Source organism: Anser cygnoides, chromosome 1, assembly GCF_040182565.1.
Source record: "Anser cygnoides isolate HZ-2024a breed goose chromosome 1, Taihu_goose_T2T_genome, whole genome shotgun sequence".
NCBI classification, from domain to species: Eukaryota; Metazoa; Chordata; class Aves; order Anseriformes; family Anatidae; genus Anser; species Anser cygnoides.
In genome coordinates, this window is record NC_089873.1 from 181,748,297 (window position 1) to 181,771,220 (window position 22,924).

General features: G+C 47.5%; 1 protein-coding gene across 5 annotated transcripts in view; it reads right to left on the minus strand.

Moving 5' to 3' along the window:
- The window catches only part of ERICH6B (glutamate rich 6B), a 30,393-nt gene that overhangs the window by 3,951 nt on the left and 3,518 nt on the right, over positions 1–22,924 (minus strand). For 4 of the 5 annotated variants that reach the window (XM_066988551.1, XM_048046929.2, XM_066988561.1 and 1 more), the window contains exons 2-10: positions 17,953–18,360; positions 15,620–15,677; positions 14,240–14,328; positions 11,657–11,788; positions 5,288–5,409; positions 3,378–3,482; positions 3,008–3,162; positions 2,161–2,225; positions 1,446–1,591 (exon numbers count right to left, since the gene is read on the minus strand). In XM_066988551.1, coding sequence (XP_066844652.1) covers positions 1,446–1,591; positions 2,161–2,225; positions 3,008–3,162; positions 3,378–3,482; positions 5,288–5,409; positions 11,657–11,788; positions 14,240–14,328; positions 15,620–15,677; positions 17,953–18,301 — 1,221 coding nt within the window. In that variant the 5' untranslated portion in view covers positions 18,302–18,360. The remainder of the gene's footprint in view (positions 1–1,445; positions 1,592–2,160; positions 2,226–3,007; positions 3,163–3,377; positions 3,483–5,287; positions 5,410–11,656; positions 11,789–14,239; positions 14,329–15,619; positions 15,678–17,952; positions 18,361–22,924) is intronic. The other variant, XM_048046927.2, reaches the window with a different exon arrangement.

Sequence of the window (22,924 nt, forward strand, 5' to 3'; positions counted from 1 at the left end):
CCGAGGGAGGCTCATCCTTCAGTCCTGTGTTTTCACATTTCATGTACAAAGCTCGGCTCCTTTTATTTTATGTTATTAGCTGCTCTCCGATGATATAATTTGCCAGGAGCCCTCTTTCCATCAGACACACGAGTAATTTATCCAGCAACGTCCTGACAAGTGAAATAGAAACATTTCTTTGCTGAGGGCTTAGCTCCAAGCATTGCAAAGGAGCTTTGGTGCTTTCTAATAGGAATAAGAAGCATTACTGCTTGCTTCTCCCGGAAAAAAGGAGAGCAGCTTGTTTTGCTTGAGCAGGGGGAAGCGCAGCGAGTTTGCTTCTCCCATTTAACATCATCATTAAGAGCAGCAGCTGATTACCGGGTGCAGAACGGGGCCTTGCTTGGGTTTTGCCTCTCACGGGGATTTGAGGGACGCGTCCATGGCAGCTCCCAGGTACCTGAGCAGTGACTGATTTCAGCCCGAGCTGCGGCACTCGTTAATAACCCAAAGGTGCACATTTTGGCTCTGCAAACTAGCTAAAGATTACTCCTTGGTTGTAAGGGATGGAGGGGAACAGAAAAGCTACAAACTGACAATCTTGTGCCTGCTTTCATTTTTCAGTCTTTTTATGAGGCTAAAAAGACAGGCAGTCCCAGGCAGGAGGATTTGCTGCCCCTATATTTCAGGAGGGGAGAGCAGTATAATGCACTTCTATGTCGAAAATAAAAAAGCCAACAACATCGCTGATTGTGTGATAAATCACCGGCGGTTTTCTTGTATGCCTGAGGAAACTGCAGAAATGTTTTCTGGTTTGGGGAGGCAGAGAAAGGGGGAGAAGAGAAGGGCCATGCTGGGGGGCTGAGGTGGTGGGGGGCCGGGCAGCCACCCTCTGGCTGCCAAATTGTTGGACTTGGCCTGGGACCAGCAGCTTTCCGAAGGGTTCCTAGCTCAGGAGCCCGCATCCATCCCTGCCAGGAGGTTGGGACAGGGCAGCGTGGCTCGGAGAGTGAGAAGGATGGATGGTATGGAAGTGAGCAGAGCAGGGCCGAGGTTTCAGTTGGCACGGAGATGGCTGACTGGTGGCATTCAGCCTTCAAGCTGCACAGGATGGTCCTGAAGTAAAACATTTACACGTGGACATCATCCTTGTAAACCCCCAGGGATGCCAGGCTCAACTTTCCACCCCATCCACAAACACCTGACTAAGTTCATCCTTCAACAGCCACAGGCAGGTGTGTCCCATCGACGTGGTGCACTCACTGACAAACATTTCAACAGTTTGCTGAATCAGCACCTTCTCCATATCTCGTAAGTGGTATCTAAATGCGCTGTAAGTGGTGTCTAAATGCACTTTACTGGAAAAAACATGACTCTTACGGGATACGAGCACACTAAACACCGTACAGCTCTCTATAATCCCTGCCTGAAAAGCAACGAGAAGAGCTCCAACAGGCTACACCCACCTTCAGGTGCTCTGCAGCACAATCACTGTCCATCTCGAAAAGGTCTTCTGGAGGTGCTGATGTTGCTTGGTGCTTTTCGGAAGGGACAGTCTTTGGTCTGGCAGTGTATTCATTTGGTTTTGAGAGTCTGAAAGAGATTCTGGTCCCTGAAAAAAGAATAAAATTAGAAGGTTGGTGTTGAGGAAAACGATGTAGGTCTGTTTCTCCAAGCTTTTTGTATTGGATTATTTGGAAAGGCGAAGGAACTGAGGGAGGGGTTAGGGAGTTTTTGCATCTTTTTGCTTTGTTTGAGAAGAAACAAGTGGGAAGGGAAAATCTAGCCTAAATAGGGTGGGGTAGGCTCTGTAATGCTGTAGGATGGTGTTCCTAAGAGATGTGAGGGATCTCCTTGCTAGAAACAATGAACCATCCAGCTGAGAATTGCTTATAGTGAAGGCTGGACTAGACACGAGCTAGCAAGTTTCTTCTGCACCCTCCCCTGCTCCTCTCATACGTACAGCATGTAGCTGACAGGCCTCACAGGCAGTGAATTACGTGGACCCGTGTTTTGTGTAACTATAAAGGTCCCTGACCACCCTCATTAGGATTAGGGCACCTTTTCCTACACGAAGGGCTGCAATCCCTGCTTCTTCTCTGGGTGCCCTGAAGCTGCTGTGTGCTTCTGGCTCCAAATCAAGGCCAGTGGTCGCAGCAGCTCGCTAGCAAAGGTACTTACAGGCAACAAACCTCAGGTACTGCTGAAGTAGTTCCCTGTAGCTCTCAAAGCCTCCCTTATCCAACCTAAGATTAAAAGCAAACAAACAAACACAAAATAACAACGGAGGTTGAAAATACGATCAGATTGTTGGCTGATGTTACTACCCACAAAATCTAAGGGGAAAAAAAAGTATCTTGCGATGTTATTTCAGGAGGATTCACCTGAAGCAATGAGGATGGCTGCATGTGAGATTGTCACCACAGATGGCTTTTGTAGACAAAGAAGAGAGACGGGCACCCATCTCATTGCATGTCTGATGAGCAGTGCAGTAGAAATGCCCGTTTCCCTGCCCTTTGTGCAGGGAAGCTGCAGGTGATGGGTGAGGGCATGGCTGTGGGCTTGCAGGGGTGAGTCTCAGCCCCGAGGACCTCCTGCTCACACAGCTCAACACACATTTAGCTGGTCCCCAGGCCTGGCTTCACCTACATGTTGTGCCCCTGACTGAATTACTTTTGTAATTCAGGGGGAAATTTGGCTGTCAGGACCAAGTGCTGCATGCCACTTACACTGCTGCACCCTACAGACCCCACAGACAGCCCAAAAGGCTCAAATCAAATCCCACCCAGAGGTGCCCTGTGCGGCATTCAGACCTCGCATTGTCCTTCTGCACCTGAGGGGAATTTTGGCATGCGCTGCTGCTCCCATGAAGATCTGCTGACACTTATAAGTCAGACCCCAGAGGACCAAAGCGGTGGGAGAAAAGGGAAAACAGCAACGAAGGACAGATAACTCAAGTGATGTGGCCTGGTCCATGCCCTCCGTGGTGAGGTGAGTGTGCCCCAGCCAGTCTCTCCGATTTCCTTACTGTTGCAGCAGCTTCTCCTTGATGCTACTCCGCAGCTCAGCCTGCAAAGGGTTGGCGTGGGGAGCAGCATCCGTCTCTTCCTCTGCTTCGTCTTCGCTCATCAGGTCTTGGATGGCAGTGTCAAATACCTTTCTGTAGCTCCGGCAGCAAAAGAGCTGTGGGGTGCAGCACCCGTCAGGAGCCGTGGGGCTGGGAACAGGCTCCTGGGAGGACCAGGAACCCCCTCACCCTTCAGCTCCCTCCACCCATTGGCTTCATCCCTTCCTCTCTGCCTCTGCCATGAGGTGGTTGCTCTCCCTTTTGCCATGAAAAAAGAAAAAAAAGAACTATTTATATGGAAGGCATCCTCACACCATAGTGGTAGACTCACTTTTTCTTGAGGTTGCTCCTTCAGGTCAGCCACTGTTGGGATTGGCTTCTCAGGTGTGCTGCAAAAGGTGCACCTTGCAGGAGGCTCTTCAGTTACAGTAGTTTCCTCAGAAGACAAAGGAAATTCAGTATCAGGGTCGTTATTTATTTTTATTTTTTAAAGTGAATTGGGATTGAATCTAGACTGCTCCCATAAAAGCAACCAAACCCACTGCATTCAGTGTAACACCAAATCTCTCATTTTTGTGCATATATACATATATATAAATAGTCAGGAAACTCAGGCTATATTTATTTATGTATGCTCCCAAATAAGTGCAGTTGTTATGTGCACTCTTCCTTCCTAAGATCTCAATGGAAAAGTATTAATTGCTTTTCATGTGAAAATGGGAATGACTTAATTTGCCTTTCTTTTAAGATGCTGTGAAGCACTGAGAAAGGGAAAAAAAAAAAGAGAGCAAAATAAAGCTCAAATGAGTTTTAAAAAGCAACTCCTGTTTCTTCTTTAAAAACAAAACCCAGAGAGGATACATTAAATAAAACACTAGACGTGCTCAGTTTTTTAGGCAAACTTCAAGGAAAGTGGGGATGTTTGCATTTTGGAAAGAAAAAACCAACTGTTTGCAAATTGTTTGTGGTGGAAACGTTTGTGATCAGCTCTTCTCCTTCTTGATAATTGCTCAGAAGAGGCTTACGTCTAGCTTTAAGGGCCTTTTCCCTCTCTGATGTATTTATAGTACTTGTCCTGATGTCTTCTGCTCCGAGCAGTGGTGTCACCCGAAGACACACCATCTTGCCCTAGGTTTCTTTCCATGCACTGAAGGTTTTTGCTTGCCCAGCTATATTGGCTGCAGCCACTGCTGCTTGTACAAGAGACATGCTCTGACTACAATCCACATCTCTCTGTCTGGTGGTGAGAAGAGTTATTATTTTTTTACTTGCTCCTCCTCAAAGCTTCCCCTTGCAGGAGGAAAGCAAAGACCCTCCAGCTCTCACCGAATGAAATGGGACATTTTTAACATCAACCAAAGGGATGGTTTCTATAACCCATATTGCTGCAGAGCACACCAAGCTTGCCTGGTTCTCCAGCATCTGGTTGGTATCAGGTACCCCACACGAGAATTCAAGCCCCCCCAGATTTAACCTTGAACAAACCAGGGATGAAGCCCCTTGCCCTTTGGCTGGAGACACAGGTCTTAGCACAGCCCGAGACACTTTGTTCCCCAGCCACCGCTGCTTGTTCTTTTCTTTCTTTGTCAATCTTTAGGATGGTCAAGCCTAAGTCTCTTAAAGGGAGGAGCTGCTGCCCTTTTGAGCAATTTTTACTCTCAGGTAAGTTGTTAGAGAAAAAAACATTATCTTTCCTTCTCCCTTGAAAACCACTTGCAGCTTGAGGAGTGTCCATTCACCTTTCTGAAAGACATCTCACCAGAGCGGACCAATCCTGCACCTTTTGGCTCCAGATACAGCCACGAGAAATCACCAGGGTTGGCAGGAGAGGGAAACAAGCCCATCTGAAAGTCTCTGATGGCCAGGTGGAGGCACACTCCATGTGACCCTGTGTCTCAGATGTGCACTGCCAGACAGGGATGAGGAACCCTCCACTGAAGATGTTCATTTTTTTTCCCCTTGGGTGAGTTAATTTTGTGCTCTTTTCCATTGCTGGAGTGATGCTCAGCCCGACTCCTTTTGCCTACAAATAGCAGTGGCAATTATCCACCCTCTTCCCCTTAACAAAGACACCTTTAGGAGAAAGAGGTGCCCCTTGTTATCCTATAGGTCACCCGGCACCCATTCCAGCTGGGCACTGCTCCTCAGAACAACAGCAACAAAAAAAAAACCAAAACAAACCACACCAAAACAGTGCTTGTCGCAGTAATTCCTGGTCCTCGTGGACCTCCTGGTCCTCACCTCATCTGTATGGAGGAGAGCTGCCGTCCCGTCATCCTCGTGCTCTTCTCCGCCGGACAGTGGTTCCTCCTCTGACTCTGCCCTTGGACTTTCCTGGGCAAGCGCGACAGGCTCACACGCAGCTTTTTGCAGGGAAGAGCTGCTGGTTAGCTGTTATTCATCAGCACCCACAGCCCACAGATTTGTGTGAAGCACTTTTCTCAGATAAAGGCTTCACCATCCAACGCTTCCCTTCTGCCTCCTCTCCTGGGGCCCCAGGGCATTTGTATGCCTGTTTGTGCCAGGGCCCAGGAAAAAGGGCCACCGTCGGGTCTCCTGTTGGTCCCGTACAGTCTGGAGGAGGGGGCAGATGCATAATCCAGCCAGTAACATCACCCCCCCCTCTCTTTGTGCAGTGGGGAGAGGGAGACGTGCTAGTTAGGCACATCGCCATCCACTCCCAGAAGCACCAACTAACCTCCAGTGACATCCAGAAAGTTTGGGAGGCTGCGTTTCTACCCTCTTCTTGGGACCTGGCACTTCAAATTTCGGAGAGGAAGCTGCTCTCTTAGCCTAAATGCTGTCCCATGTGTTTTCAAAGTGTTCAAAAGTAATCTCAAATAGAGGTGAGCAGAGAGGGGAGAATTTTGCTGATGATATTCAGGGCGGCTCAGGCAACGAGCTGACTGCAAAGAGTCACAGAAAGACCCCCCTGGCACTGAATAGAAGGATAATAAAATCACAGGTAAAATCTGATGTAGATAAATGTAAAGTGATGCGCATGGGAAAAGACAATCCTAGCTTTACATACAAAATAATGGGCTCTGAGGTGGCTATTTCCACCTGGGAATGGAATTTTCGGGTTATAATAGATAGCTCTATGCAAATGTCAGCTCAATGCTCAGCAGCAATCAAAAAAGCAAACAGAAAGCTAGGAATTATTAGGGGTAGAGAGCAAAACAGAGGAAATCATTATGCTGCCGTATAAATCCATGGGCTCCCATCTCTTGAATGCTATTGTGCAGTCCTGATTTACCAATCTCAAATATGATACAGAAGAAATAGAAAAGCTACAGAGAAAGGCAATTGAAGATGATCAAAGGCATAAAAGGGCCTCCATTCAGGGAACGACTGAATAGATTAAGACTTTTTTATCTATCTTGGAAGAAAAACGACTGAAGAAGAAATATGACCGAGTTTTGAGATGGGAAGAGTGGCGTGACTGGGGAACAGCTGTTCACATCATTCAGTGCTCTTCAAAAGAAAAGGATGATCGCCAGAGAAAACTATCAAGTGGCAAGCTCAAAATAAACAGAAGAGATTCTTTTTAGCTGCGGTCCTCCTTGCCACAGGGTACGGTGGCTGTTTAAAGTCTGCACTGGTTCAATAGGGTGTTAGCTAATCGATGGGAGAAGGATCCATCAAGGGCTATTAAACGCAGAGGTGGTGTCTACAGTGCAAGGAGCTCCTGAGTCTCAGATCACCAGGGGATGAGAGGGTATTCTGGGAAGCATACTAACAAATTTTGGCTCTATTTTTGTATTTCTTCCTGAGCATCTGCTGGCTCCTGTCCAGGGCAGGATGCTGGGCCAGGAGCAATTGTGGGCTCACCCCTTGCAGTCATTCTTACATTCACGCCCGGCCACTAAGGCAAAGCAGCTTGCATATAGCCCGAGGTGTCTTTGCTGCCCGACGTAGCTTCTGACACAGCCCCCTGCATCACAGAGATACACCAGCTTGGTGGCTTTCCAGGCTGAACACACCAGGCATGATTTTCAGCTTAAAAGCACTACCACCAAGACCCAAGGGCAGCTGCATCCCCTCTTCCTTTAGCTCCCAAAGAGAAAGCCCCCGTAGGCCAACCACTTCAGAGCACAGACCTCTTCTTGGGAGATATCTCCGCTGTGGAAGATGAAGCAGTGACCTCTGTGAGCATCACTGGGAGCCCTGAAGCAGGCTGTAGTGACTGAGAGCCAGCACCACCCCACCCGTGTGCTGGCTGTCCTCTATGGGTATGTGCGTCCCATAGCAAAAGGGACCCCTGCAGACACCGGACCCGCACCATCTCCTCCCATGGCCAGCTCTGGGACCTGGGGAAGCCTGTCCAGTCCTTCTGGCCTTCAGGGACATCAAGTGGCTGTGTCTCAGAACAAGACATTTGGTGGCACTCAGCTCACTTTCCTCTGGCGTGACCTGGGTCATCTTGGTTTTTCTTTTGTTCCAAAGCAGCACCCAAAGAAAACACCTCCTCTTCTGCTCATTATGCATGGTTACAAATGAAGGGAGAGCAACAAAAAGCAGATACACATTGTCTTGAATGTCCAGATTTGATTCACTCAAGCTTTCCCCCAGTAAATAAAAAAAAAAACAAAAAAACACTAAAAGCATTGGAACACTTCAGTTGCACAACATATAAGAGCTTCTTCTGGCTGAAAGCTCAGGATGTTAATGACAGGACCTCATATACATTTCTGTCCCTGTGCACCTTTCCAAGGTTGCCTTAAAACTCCTGCCTTGGCTCTTTACCAGCTGATGGATACGAGCCAGGAGCCTAACTCTGCACCTCGTCTCCAGCGAGAAATGAGGATGAGGGATAGTGGCTATTACAAGGTAATCGCGCCCCGGGGGAAATTACTGAGCTCAAGTATCTCTGCTCCCCAGACCATGGTAATCTCCTCGCACTCAGCTAGCCCTTGGCAAAGCTTGTCAGAGCAGGCTGGCTTGTCACTCTCAGCATTTGCCGGCCTGCCCGATTTCTGGAGGCGGCCGCATCTCCCGAGCAGCCTCGTGTTGACATTGTGCGCTCCGTAATGTGGAGGAGAGGCTTATTTTCTGAAAAACTACAATTTTTACCTATAAAGCCTTATCTAAAGCAGATGTAAGGCCGAATTCTGTTCGTATTGACACTTGTGCTATTTTGCAGCAGCTCCGAAAGGAGTAATGATCATATACATTGAAACAGGAGGGCAATCAGACACCTGTCTGTTCGATTGATCTGCAGGAGAGGGAGCACAAAAAGCTCTATTACACACACCGAAGAAAATAATCTGATAGTGATTGTTATGGGGGAAAAAAAAAAAAATCTTGCCCCTAGATTTCCATTAGGAAGGAGTTCCTGCTGTGTTTGGCTCTGTATGGAGATGGAGGAAGCAGAGTCCTGAAACAAGAGTGCAAACTGCAAGTGGGCAAGAGTAGAAAACCTCTTCCTCCTCCTCCTCCTCCTCTTCCTTCTCCTCCTCCTCCTCCTCCTCCTCCTCCTCCTCCTCCTCCTCCTCCTCCTCTTCCCCTTCCCCTTCCCCTTCCCTTCCCCTTCCTCTCTCTCTCCCTTCCCTGTTCTGACTACCCCTACCACCCCCTCCTCCTCCTCAGTGTGCTGGCCCCATCCCACTGGTGCTAGAGAGATTGTTTAGACATGGAAAGGCTAAAACATAAATAATATTTGTCTATTTATTTATTTATGTGCATTATGTATTATATGATATATTTTCAAATTATAAATATTTTTTATTTATATATCATTATAAAAATATAATGAATAAATCAAAGCTGGGCACCCCACAGCCATACACCTTGTGCCTAGGCTGCCCTTGCTGGCTCAGGTTCCTAACTCCCTTGATTGCCTTATTTTAATGTGGTTGTGCTGAATAATACATATTTCTCGTGAAGAAAAAGCAAGCATTTCTGTGCAGGGGCAACTCGGCAGCTCTGAATACTGAGCAGCAGTTTCCTCAAAGCAGTAGGATTCAACCTGGTAATCAACACTATTAGCATTAAAAGGAACTGTCTAAATGTCAAGCCCGTTCAATAAATAAGAGCTAACACACTTAGAAATAGCTTAGAATGGGGAATTAAAAGTTTTGTTGCTAATTATGTTTCTTATTTTGGATTTTCTGTCAATTCTAGCTCTTCCATTCAAAGGAGACAATCATTTGCTGCCAAGACGAAGGAAATGAGATGGTCTGAAAGTGGAGCGTGGGCAAAGCTGTTCATCCATAGCAGAGAGCTAAGGGGGACTGCAGTCCCTCTCACAAGCCCCTGGAAGCACCATAAGGGTAGGGTCAGCAGACCCTTCAGTCAGGAGCATCCCTTCCTGGGGCACCGACCATCAGAAACACTCCTGAGGAGGACATCCCCCATGGCCAACCTCATCGCTCTTTGCCCATAGCAGCTTCTGACCCCGTGTCATCTCAGAAGGGTGGGGAAAACCAGCTGGAGCCAGCCTGGGTGGTCTTATCTTCCATGCCCAGGTGTAGCACCAGCAGTCAGATGCCCCAGCACTTCGATACCACCCAGCCCACCAGCTGCAGCAGCTCCTCCGGTACCTCTCAGTCCCATCAGAGTTGGGAGACGCCAAGAGATGCTCCAGGGTTTTGCAGGAACTGGTCTTTTCTGTGGCTGCAAAGCCACAGACCCATGAGCCCCAGGAATACACGTGTGATTTAGACTTGTATAAAATGAAGGTATAGGATGACGTTTTACGGCCACGGCCTCTATATTGTACTGCAGGATTCAGCCCTTGGCTCCGAGCCGCAGAAACCAGTGCCAGAGGAATATCATTTGGGCTAGGGGAAAAAAAAAACACAAAGGGCGATGGGCTGGGGATAGATGGATCCTGCAGGGCTGAATTTGGCCCTAAGAGGGCAAGGGAAGGAGGGCGAACTCCTCTAGCGAGCCAAAGGCATGCGGCGTACTGCCCGGGAGGCAAGCAGCAGAAGCAAGGGGGTGCAGCTTGCTGGAGGCACGTTTTATAGCAGGCTTAGAAACCAGCAGTGGCTTTAACAATTGACCCTGCTCCTCCAGACCCAGCCACCTGCAGCGCGGCCCGGGTGGAAGTGGCTCGCCTACGTCTGGTGCTTTGATGCAGTAATGACACGTAACTGATACTGATGGCAGAGGCTAATCCGCTCTGCCCTGTAATGTCCCCAGTCAATCATGCAATATTCTGTTATTGGAAAAACTCATTTTTGCCCCTCCGATGGTAATCAGCGTATGCCCTGAAGCACGAGGCTTGATAGCCCGCGTAATTTGCAACCTAGCTCAGTGTAACTGCGGATGTTAATCCTATTTATATGAACGGCTGACAAGCAACCGTAGGGATGGGGGGATGAGCTGCGGGGTGGGGGAAATCTGCCAGGCATCCTCCTGCAGATTTCAAGCTGCTGCCCCCCACTGATAGGAGATGGAGAGGCTTGGGGTGGGCAAAGGGGGGGAGCCCAGGCCGCAGCTCTGCTCTGGTGCCTCGTGGTTTGCTCGGCACCCAGCGCTGGAGCAGACCTCACACCAAGCGCAGAAACGTGTGCCAAAGCCAGTGGGACTGTTGTGAAAATGAAAACCTCCAAATAAATTAAAAAAAAAAAAAAAGGAAAACAGAAAAGCAAGATTCTCCTCTTTCTGCCCTTTCCCCTTTTCTCCCCAGTGCAAGTGCTTTTTATCCAGAACAGAAAGGAAGTGCTTTGCTGTCCCAGCCCTTTCTTTCGCAGCCTCTGAGGACTGCAGATACCCAGACAGAAGAAGAAAAGAGGAGTTACGTTTTCTGCTACATTTTGCCACTGAACTTTCAATGAACAACAAGCAAAATCATCTTGCTGAGTCTATCCCCCCCGGCTCTCTGGCATCAGTCTCTCTGCTTTGCAGCTTCCACTTGGCTTTCCAGATAAATTTCTTCTCTGCTCGGCTTTGCTTCTTTAGTTTATATCCACCTCCCCCTTCAATGTCTCTCCTTCTGCTTTTCCACCTTCCTTCCCCACTTCTCTCCTAACCCCTGTTCTTGTTTTCCTCTGCTCCCGGGGTCTTTCCTCCTGAGTTTTCCATTAATTCCTCCACAGATATTGATATTGTTTTTCTTCTCTTATTCCATATTTCTTGTTCTCTTTCTCAGATTCCCACTTTTCTTTTTTTTTTTCATCCCATTTCCCAGCTGTTTTCTTCCTCCAAAACATGTGTTTTTCTTGCTTCTTGTGGTCTGTGACACCCCTTGCCCCACCATCCGAGGTGGGTCAGAACTGGAACCCATTGAAACTGGGGAGGAAGGCCATGTGAGGAAGAGGACTGACACCCTCCGGTCTAAGGCTGGTGCTGCCAGGCATTTGCCCGACCCTTTCCTAGAGGCTACCTCTAGTATTCTGACAAAAATACCCCAATTTACATTTCCCTCCTCGTTTTTATTACGGCTGCATCCAGCATCGCTGGTCCTCCATTACCACCAAACATTGCCAATCCCTGATCCATGGTGGCAAAAGCAGGACTTCAGTGGTTTGGCCATCCTCATGAGCAAAACAATTTCTAGTTTAGTTTAGGCTTTTCAAAGGGCCATCATCGATGGCAGATGGGCATCTTGAAAGCTCAGATTTATCTCGTGGTTGCTGTGATTAAGTGAAGGTCTCACTGTACCTTGCTCACCCATCTCTGCTTGGTTATCTTCCTCTCCTTCCTCAGCTCCTGCCTCTTCCTCGGTTTCAGCTGGCTCCTTGCTCTCTTCTGCCTCGGAGAACATCTCGGTGTCCCTGAGGAGCACCACCACACCTGGAGGGAAGAGCAGAAATTCCCAAAGCACGAGGACACAACGTCGTCGTGACTTCTGAGGGGAGCCATGTGGAGTACGGACCACGTATCTCCAAATTCTGCTGCATTCCTGTGACTGTCAGCTGCCCAGATGTCACTCGCACCCCACTGCACTGTGCCCCGAACTATTTCCTGGCCATGAGCACGGTCTGCAGCTTCCCTTGCTGATGACTCTGCTTGGCAGGGAAATGGCAAAGCAAAGTGACCCTTGGAGGTCCTGAGAGGAGGCAACTAAAGGGGGGAATGAGATGGGGACACAAGTACTTGTTCACTTATAAAGTGTCTGGAAAATGCACTTCCTCTCCTCGCCAGGGTGTAACAAGACCTGAATACATTAAATATCCCACTTGCTGTGGTGAGGTTGGGCGGGTAATACTTTTAATTGCATCCGTTAATATATATGGAAAGGAACAGATGAGCATTTGGGCATATTTGCTGCTTTCTTTCAGATCTGAGAAAGAGCTGTTGCAGCCAAAACCACATTTTCCACCCCAGCTGTATACTACAATTGGTCTAATAAAAATGAATTTCATTTGCCTACAAAAAAAAAAAAAAATCACTGTTCTGGGCACTTTATAGCAGTAAAGCACACTGTTTGCTATTCCTGGCCTCCTGTAAAAGGACAGCTCTTGCTGCCTGTACGAGTGAATGCACGACACATGTTACAGCCAAGTGAGCACTGCTGTAGGAGTCTTCACATCGTAGTTTTCTAGGCTTGATCCTCCATGCACTTAAATTGATTTTATGGTCATGGTCCTCCCGGGATGCAGGGGCAGCTGCTTCAGGTTTTTGCCAGTTTAAGTAAGATTAGGTCAGGATGCACACGCCAGCAAGTAGCATTTGCTTCTCTCAGTGGGCCTTTAGCATCCCTGGGACCATGCGCAGGCAGAGGTACGGTCCAAAAATGGTGTAAAAACCAGAACCTGCATCTTCTGTGGACTTGGGGCTGCTCCTGCCACTGACAGCCCCAGAGCTCTCTTCTCCTATTACTGAAACAGCCTAAACATCATGTTTTAGTTATAAAGTGAGTTTAGTGGGTGGAAGGGTGGGAGGGGAAGGGGGATTAAATTTACTGCTTCTGTGACTACAGATCTGAAATAAATCTCCGATTCAATGATAGATCAATAACACCAAGATTGGGTTTAAATTATTAATAAACTATGAGAAATGAGGATAATTATTCTATGAGTCACAGCTCTCTAATGCACTGCACATTTTTTTTTCCCTGAGACATCTGCATTGAAGCACGACCTGCCTATCTCTTGGCAGCAAGCTGTAGCCAAGAAGCGAATGCCTTTTGTTTTGCTAGCTAAGCATTAACAAGCCCTCACGGGCTGAGGCAGCCTGGTGACAATGCAGGGCTTCTCTCATGGATAAGCACTTAAACGAGGAGCCCCTGAAACATTTAGGTGCCTGGCGTGACCCTGGAAATTGAAGCAACCTCAGCTCTTGAGCATCCTTCTGAATTCGGATGGCTGGAGATGGAGGAGTTGCATTAGCCCAAAAGGGGATGCTGCCTTTGAAAAGTGACCTTGGGCTGCTGGAGAAGGTGTATGGCTAGGGGTGAGCAGGGTACGAGCAACCTCTGGCTGCAGGAGGCATGGACGAGAGGGATGGCTTTTGCTGCTTTAGCCCACAACGGCAGCAACCTCTCAGCTTCACTTCAAGCGAAGCTCAGTTCAACCCCTTTCTTGGGGCAAAGAGAGAGGATTGATTCATCAGCCTGAGGAGGTCTGTGAGGAACAAGAGGCTGAAAACTGGAATATTGCCCCATTCTGGGTCAGGAATATCCCTGTCGACTTAACCAACTTACGTGGGCACAGCATGGGCTGGAGAAGCTGAGCACCCCTGGGTGTCCTCCCACATCAGCACCCTTCATCTCCAGCTTGTGGTGGTGACAGAGGACAAACCCAGCATCAGGGCCGTCCCAGACCTTAGCACCAGCACCATCTCCTTTGGGGGATTTCCTCAGCTCACCACCAAGCCAGCTTTTCCCTGTGCCTCGGCAGAGTGGGATGGGGATGGAGGGGCTCAGCGCGCTCTTGCTGATGCTCATCAGCCGCGGTGCCACCAGCTGAGGTGCTGAGTGTGGTTTACCGCTGGGTGCTCACTGGTGTCTACGTGAAACCCCTAATAATGTGGAAAGCCAAGCAAAGCTGGATCTAAGGAAAAATGCCGCAGGGCATTTTGAGCCTTAATGACAGGAAGGGAGCAGAACTTAGGATATCGGTAATGAGAGGCATTTATCCTTGTCAAAGTGCTCCAACTGCATCAGAATTTCCGCTGAACAAAACTTATTTCTGAATAATATTGTTTTTAAAGTAAGCTGATGCCAAAAAGCTGCTTTCCAAAGCAAACCCACAGTTCTTGAGTACTCGGGATGTTGGGCAGGGTCACTTCAAACGAACTCACTGTCCTCCCCGGCAGCCAGGGGCTCATCTGAGTAGCTCCACTCCGTCTGGGTCATCTCGTCCTCCATCTCGTGCCTTCTGCTATCGCCCCTGCAAAGAGGTGACACCGTGTGGGATGCTCGTGGGCAGTTCATGGCCACAGGGGAAGAGGGCTTTGGGGCTTAGGCAAGGTTTCCCAGCAGTGACTCACGGTGGCATCATGTAACACCAGTCCTGGAGCCCCTGCTTTGCTCATTTTGCCTTGCACGGCTCTGCAAACAGCATTAGGCTGGCATGGTCCACCGTGCAGCATGGATTTTGGGCCACCTGGGGCATGGGAAGCAGGACTTCTCCCCTGTCACAGCACGTCCAGCACAAATGGTGCTTTCCAGAAACTTTCCCACTCCCTCTTTTTTTTTTTTTTTTCTTTTTCCTGAAGTTGTCTGGCATGAAAATGCCAGAAATGCCTGCGTGAAACCAGTTTGAGCTTACGACAAAGAGCTATCAAGGTGTCTGTCCAATGCAGGGAGAATTTTGTGATTGCCTCTGATCTACTAATTCAAAGATGCCTGTGGCCTCAAAAAATGGAAAAAAAAGCATGGGAAAAAATAAAGGATGCTGAACAACCTGTGATTGGGGCCTGACTCAGACTGAATCAGGGAAGGAGGGAAGGGCTTTTGATAATTTTGTTTACCTGCATTAGTAACTCAAGGAGGCCAGTAAAGACTGCTGCTTTTTTTATTAATGACCTACATATTTTAAAGGTTTTTGGGCACAACATCTGTGGGTGAAAACCTGAGGGTTTTTGGGAGAGCAGCAATGCTCTGGTGCTTCCATCACTGTCCCCTCCCTGAAGTGCCCTCACTTCCTCCTTACATGCGAGGGGCAGAGGGCCACTGGCAGTCTTGGAAACCTTGGGACTGATTCTCCTTCATGTTGCAGTGGGGAATTTATGACCTTGTAATGACAAAACCTAGCTGTGTGCTCATGCAGCAATATGACAAGCCTTCCCTTAGACAGCCGCTTATATCCCTTTTCCCATAGTGCCAAGCACATGTGGTAATGTCATTAAGGAAAAAAGCCAAAACATCAAATAGTAATAAAAATAACATTATCAATGGCACCCAGTTCATTGGTAACATTACCAAAAACTCCAGAGATGCCATCAGCGTCCCTTTGAATACACCAGACACTGACGGGCCCACAGACAGCCACCAGGACAGGCATCGCTTCCAGTTTATTAACAGCAGAGGCAGAGCAGCGGCTGCAGGGCTGTGGGTGTCTCAGGCATCCTGTAAATCTCCAGCTGTTTGGTGCTCCTGCTGCCAGCCCACGTACAGCATAAATACAGCCTCACCTGGCTGCGCGATACAGAAAAATTGCTACCAATTACTCTCCTTACTTGGATTCCCTTGGCTTAGAGCCAGTGAGACGAGCTGACGGGGAATCTGTCGCCGGTGCTGGAGGGGAGAGAAAATGGTTTATCTTAAAAAGAAATCATCTTTTTGTGTAGAACAGCAGGGATTTTCTTTCTTTCTTTTTTTTTTCCTTTCTTCTTTTTTTTTTCTTGAGATTTCTTGCCATTTCATTATTTTGTATTTCAGATAAAACCTCCCCCACCTTAACGAGGAACATTTTTTCCCTATTGCTTTTAGTGGTATAATAAATTGCAGGCGAGCCAAGAAAAAGCTCCCGAAGAATGAGCCTTAAAAAGTGGCTGGCGACTGAGGGCAAGCTTTGCAGAGGAAGAGACAAGAGTTACAAGCTAATTCACTTCACCTTCCCCTGCAGGTTTCATCCTGCAAACAACTGCATGCAACCTCAGTGCCAAAACCCCAAGTGGCATTATTTCCAAAAAATCAGGAAGGCCTGAGGGAGAGATTTGGGGCAGGCATTTGCAGAAGGTGGTGGGGGAGGAGAACCCCCCCTTTGGCATATGGAGGTTGGGGAAAGGACATGGACATGGAGGCATTTGGGGAGGGTGAGAGGTATCGATGCTGTGCAGTGGGGTGGCAGAAGAGGTGGTGGAGAAGAAAATGTGGAGAAATAAAGGATGTGGGAAAAAGAGAGGCATGGCTGTGACAGGGAGCCAGAAAAAGCATCAAAATGAGGCTGCACTGCTAGGACTAGATAAGCTATTCTTATGAAAGATGAAAAACAATGAAAAGGGATTGAAAAGGGCCAAAGAAGCCTCTGAATTGCTGCAGTACACAAATTCTTGAAGACAAATTAACTGTTCACTCTACGTCCCTATTAAGGCATTCCCAGCTACATTGGGTTTTCCTTGGTATGCATTTCTAAATAGTGGTCCTTTACCAAAACAGGCTGAGAGAAACATCCTATTTCACCTGAATTTTAAATTCCACATTTAAAAACTGTGGAAATCCAACAAGAGGTTTCCTAGGAGAGCCCTGAGAGAAGTTTCTGCACCTATCCCCTACCGGTCGCTCGTGGCTGCTATTTCAGATCCTTTGACTTTTGCAGGAGCAGGTTTACCCTCCAGGATGCTGCTCACGTGCATGCCCGCTAAGAACACTTGGTTTCCGTGCGGAAAGCTCTTCAAAAGAAATAAACCTTACGTGTGCAAGCAGTCAGTTGTTCTCATTCTCGGGGGCAGGAAAATTTACATTGAAAAAAAAAATATGCAGAAGTGACCAGAAAACATTTCCGTTGGCCAACCCCCAAGGAGGAGTGATGCGTGAATTCTCTAGGAAACTGCTGACCCTTTACGTGAAGGGTTAGCCCGGCTCTTTCATGCCAGCTGTGCATTTCTGGCTGTGCGAGGCGCTGTCCCACAAGTAGGCGGAATGCATGGTCATAGAAATGACCATGGGAAATATGGGAAAAAGGCCAACCTTTCCTCTAATAACCTTGCTTAGGATGAGGCCAAGCTGCCTGGCTTGGGTCCACATTTTGGCACCCACTCTCTCTCAGAAAGCCGGACTTGCCCTAAGTAAGGAAGCAGTTGCCGTTCCCCACGGATGCTGTGGGTCCCTCCCCAGTGGGTCTGTCTTTGTCACGCGTCCCTTGCTCATCCACTCCCTGGGGACAGCTGTGACCCTGTCCTGCACACAGCCACAAGACACCTCCTGGCTTGCAAGCAGAGATGGGCTGTGCCATTGCAGTCAAAATAGGACAAATTCTTCCCATCCTTAAACAATCTTTTTTTTCCCTATAATTTAAGGGTTGTTTTTTTTTTTTTCCTTTCCATGGATTAACCACATTTCCGTCTCTCTTATCTGCCTCCAAACACTAGTTAGATTACTTAATGAGCTGTAAAATATTATTAAAAGCATGGCGTATGGAAAAAAAAACAACAAACTGTAAACATAGCTTGAGATATCTAGTGAGAGACAGTTGTCTAATACACATTTGCTGGCATATGCATGCAACACAGCAACCGTGACTGCTCCAGGCAAGCCTAAACCATGGTGTTTTGAACACCTCAGACACTCTGAACACATTGTTTACTAAAATGGATGTGTGGGTTTTTCAGTTGCACTTAGACCAGTGTTTTCCATTTGTGATGAGCTGTCCCAAGGCTCTGTCGCTGGGGCTCAGGGCTGGGTGCTGTGCTCCTTGCCTTGCCCTCACAGCTCACTGCCATTGCCCCAGACAAACCAGCCCCTGCGTGGCACTCACATTTACCATATATAAACAGAAACTGAGAAAAGATCAAGGACAGCTGCCTTCCTTCTAACAGGCTGCTTTTAACAATACCTGTTAACAGTTTACCTTTCTTTGAAATTACTGCAGAAGTCTTCCAGCAAACATCTTTGTTATTTTCTCTCCATTTTTCTGGAAAGGATGATGAGGCTCCTTCAGGCTCTTCTTCCCAGACAAGATCTGTGCTGGTTTTCCTACTTTTCTCTTCGCTGGAGAGAGCAAGATTACTCTGCTTAATATAATCTCGTATTTTCTTGTTATTGAAGGCTTCTTTAGAAGTTGCATACTCCTTTTCCAGCCTTTTTACATTTTCCACTGTGAGAGCAGAGCTGGAATCTGATGAAATGGTCCCAGGGGGAAATATTTTTGGTGGGGACTGGTTACTGCCAGGCCGTGACAGCTTGCGTCCATTAGACATATCTGCAATGCATTAAGGAGATGAGACTCTTCAGCAACAGGCAAAGTCAATTCATCATTCTGGTAACAAAGAAAGAAAGAAGAGAGAAATCCCATTAGTCATTTACTCCTGACGGGCGTATTGATTGATGTAGTTAAAATGTTCACACTAAGATAACCTTATTAGATTGAAAATCACTTTCTTTTCAAGAGGATCTACTAGGCTACAATTCAACAAAGCACTTAAGCGAATACCTGGTATTAAGGGCAGGCTGAAGTCCCATTGGTGGAATTTTGTTAAACAGATTCCACGTACCACTTAAACACCGAAACTTAAGACACTTTAAAAAGCCTAAACAGACCAGAATGCCTGCCTCTGCTCAGAGAGCCCCAACGGTGAGCAACCAGACACCTTGTGCCGTAACACTCAGTGGTACCCTCGTCCCCACTAAGGCTGCACTAAAGATTGCATCAGTGATTTTGTTATTAACCCAGTTTGCTTTGCCTGTAAAATGCTCTATGGCTGAAACTTACCGTAGGCAGGCTGGAACGGAGCACATTTAATACTCATTACCTGTTATCAGACAAATTGTTTTGGATATTTTACGCTACACACTGATGAAGAAAACAAACAAAAAACAAAACAAAACAAACACAAACAAAAACATACAATGGAATCTATTGAATCTGTTTATTTGGACCTGCTGGTGGCCATCTGACCATGCCAATTAAATAAAGGCAAACAAGAGCAACTCTCAAAGGACTTGCAGTGAATAAACCCAGGGTAAATGCCACATGATTTTTGTTATTGCATTATTCTGTATAGTTGTGTGTGTCTGAGAGATAAACTAGTTATAAAAAGCGACTAGCCCTGCTGTTCGCAATATCTGGTTAATTGTGTCTGCATCTTCCCTTCATCCACTCGGCCTGTTTAATGTCAAAAGAGAAAGGAGGGAAAAATAATAAGGTTAGTTTGGCGGCACTAGTGCTTCTCAACCTCCCCTTCCCCTGCCCACTTCTCCCTTCCATTTCCCGTTGGGCATGATGCTCCTCTGCTCGCAATGACTGCAAACTAAGACAGCTGTTTCCAGCTGTTTTACAGATGCAGGAGGCCCACAGCCTTCCTGTGGCCTGGGTGTCAGCTTTGGGGCTCCCATCTGGGTCAACTCCAGACTATGCAGCCCTCTACATCCATGTGGGCAGAGTGGTCAGGGGACTCTTCAGTTGGACCAGAATCTTGCCTCTTGGCTGGGCTTCTCTGGTGGGAGTCACACCAGGAGGTACATCTCACTATGTGGGCACCTGGTGAAGATCACTAACTCGAGTCCTCTGCATTTGCCTTTCAAAGAGCAGCACCACGTGGAGGGGTGCCTGTCTGGGAAGGCTGGGGAGTCTGTGTTATTGGAAATTTCTAGGAAGACACTAGACAAATGCCAAGGAAAACAGTACAGCACCATCCACAGTGCAGACACTGATGAGGTAGGGTCACAGTCAGCTCTGTTTTTGAGAAGAAATTCTTCACTGTGAGGGTGGTGAGGCCCTGGCACAGGCTGCCCAGAGAAGCTGTGGCTGCCCCATCCCTGGAGGTGTTCAAGGCCAGGCTGGATGGGGCTTTGGGCAACCTGGTCTGGTGGGAGGTGTCCCTGCCCATGGCAGGGGGTTGGAACTGGGTGATAGGCAGCTGAATATGAGCCAGCAGTGTGCTCAGGTGGCCAAGAAGGCCAACAGCATCCTGGCTTGTCTAAGAAGCAGTGTGGCCAGCAGGTCTAGGGAGGTGATTGTCCCCCTGTACTCGGCTCTGGTGAGGCCGCACCTCGAGTACTGAGTTCAGTTTTGGGCCCCTCGCTACAAGAGGGACATGGAGGTGCTTGAGAGAGTCCAGGCAATGAAGCTGGTGAGGGGTCTGGAGAACAAGTCTTACGAGGAGCGGCTGAGGGAGCTGGGGTTGTTTAGCCTCGAGAAGAGGAGGCTCAGGGAAGACTCCTTCGCTCTCTATAGGTACCTTAAAGGAGGCTGTAGCGAGGTAGGGGTTGGTCTATTCTCCCACGTGCCTGGTGACAGGACGAGGGGGAATGGGCTAAAGTTGCGCCAGGGGAGGTTTAGGTTGGATGTTAGGAAGAACTTCTTTACTGAAAGGGTTGTTAGGCATTGGAATGGACTGCCCAGGGAGGTGGTTGAGTTGCCATCCCTGGAGGTCTTTAAAAGACATTTAGATGTAGCCCTTAGTGATATGGTTTAGTGGAGGACTTGTTAGTGTTAGGACAGAGGTTGGACTAGATGATCTTGGAGGTCTCTTCCAACCTAGACGATTCTGTGATTCTGTGATCTTTAAGGTCCCTTCCATACCAAACCATTCTGTGATTCTATGATTCTACTCTGTTGACGATAGGATTTATCAAGTACTAAAGACTGAGACGTGTTGGTTAGTAGGTCTCAATCCACAGGGCTGACCTAGTTCAGTTTTTTTTATTAAAGTTCCTAGCAGAATCAAGTCAAATACTATAAAGAGGCACACATATAAAGTATCAATAGAAGAAATCAATGAGCTGGTTGGACAAAAGATATATTCTCTAACTGTGTATTGGTTCACATTAAGGTTTTTTTTTTTTTTATTAATTCTCCACTTATCCTTCTCTCAGGATATATTTTATCAGTTGTCTAGAACCTTCCTTCCAATAAAGGACATCTGAAAAGCAATACCAGTGGTGCAGGGAGACCACCCAGGTTTTTCTTTTAGTACTATTTGATCTGGGCTGCCTGTCTACATCTGCTGATTTTAAAGCATCTAGCTTTATTAGTGGCAGACTAACACTTTATCCTTCATTGCTGGGACAGGAAATATTATCATACTGTCTAATTACACTGCTTGATTTTCAACTTCTCAGAGAACCAGCTTTTTGGAAAAGTCTGTTATTTCTGCATTTTATGACCAATACTATCATGCATATATTATATATTAAATATCATTATATATTATATATATAATACTATATATTTCTCTTGTAAGAAAGTTTTTATATTCCTTTGCTTCTTAACCATACTTTAAAGCATTTCTGATGTCTGTAACACTACTGATCATTGTACTACTGTCCTTTTCCTTCTTTTGTCAAGTTTTCATGATCATAAACTCACAGAACAAGTCAGGTTGGAAGGTGCCTCTGGAAATGGTGTGGTCCAGACCCCTCCTCAAAGCAAGTCCACTAGATCAGGAGGCTCGGGGACTTTCTCAGTCAAATCGTGAATATCTCCTAAGACGGGGATCCTACAGCCTTTCTGACTGCAGTACCTAACATGTCTTGGTGGCTCTTTGCTGCACTTTCTCCAGTATGCCCATGTCTCTTGTACTGGGGAGCCCAGAACTGGACACAGCACTCCAGATGTGCCCCACCAGTGCCAAGCAAACAGTGATGATAATAATATCCCTCCACCTGGAGTTTGGAAGTCAAGTCACAGAATCACAGCACGTGGCTGAGGCTGGAAGGGCGCTCTGGAGGTCACCTGCCCCAAGCCCTGCTCAGAGACCTTGTATTGGGTTTACGTGGCAAGGGTTTGGTAGTGGCAGCCTGCAGGGGTGGCCTTTGTGAGAAGAATCCAGAAGCTGCCCCATGTCAGATCAGAGCCAGTTTCAGCCAGCTCCAAAGGGACCTGCCACTGGTCAGAGCCAAGCCAAAAAGCAATGTTGTTTGTGCCCCTATGAGAGCAGATTTAAGAAAGGGGAAACAAAAAAATCTGCTGCACAACAGCAGCTGGGAGAGCAAGGAGTGGGAACCAGCCCTGCAGCCCCCAGGTCAGTGCAGCAGGAGGGCAGGAGGTGCCCCAGGCAGGCAGCAGCAGTTCCCCTGCGGCCTGTGGAGAGGCCCCTGGTGGAGCAGGCTGTCCCCCTGCAGCCCATGGGTCCCACACGGAGCAGATCTCCACGCTGCAGCCCGTGGAGGAGCCCCCGGTGGAGCAGGTGGATGTGGCCTGGAGGAGGCTGCGGCCCAGGAGCAGGCCCCGGGGAGGGAGGGCGTAAAAGAGGGTGGATGGGGGAAAGGTGTTTTTATTTATTTATTTATTTATTTTGTGTGTGTGTGTTTCTCACTGTTCTAGGTTGTTAGTAATAGGTGATACATTTTATTAATCTCCCTGTGCTGAGTCTGTTTTGCCTGTGATAATTGTTGAGTGATAGCCCCGTGTCCATTGAAATGGACTTTTTCTCCCTGTGTTGCTCTGCACTAAACTAGACAGCTAACCCTTTGATAATCTTATATCTAAACCTTCAGACCAGACAACCTCTGTCTCTGCGCTCATGCCGTACCTACTAGGCTGAGCTTTCACTCTGCTTGGGATGGTCCTGCTGAGTAATATGCATTACAGTAGTTTCTAGAAGACCCTCTCCTCATTTTTGGCTCATCAAAGCTTTGTAGCTAATGGATCAGCAGTTTCACCACCATTGGTAGAAATGCGGTACTTGTAATGCTCATGTTGAACTTTTCCAGGAAATTGAAGAGGATCAAATGAAGCATTTTATTGAATTCTAAAGAGGGTTGTTTTTTGTGCATGTGTGCATGCTTGCTTTCATCAAAAGAAATGTTCGAAACAAAAAGCCCATGGCAAATTAGAGGGATGACATGCCATATTTTGAGAGTGCCAAAATTAAAAATTT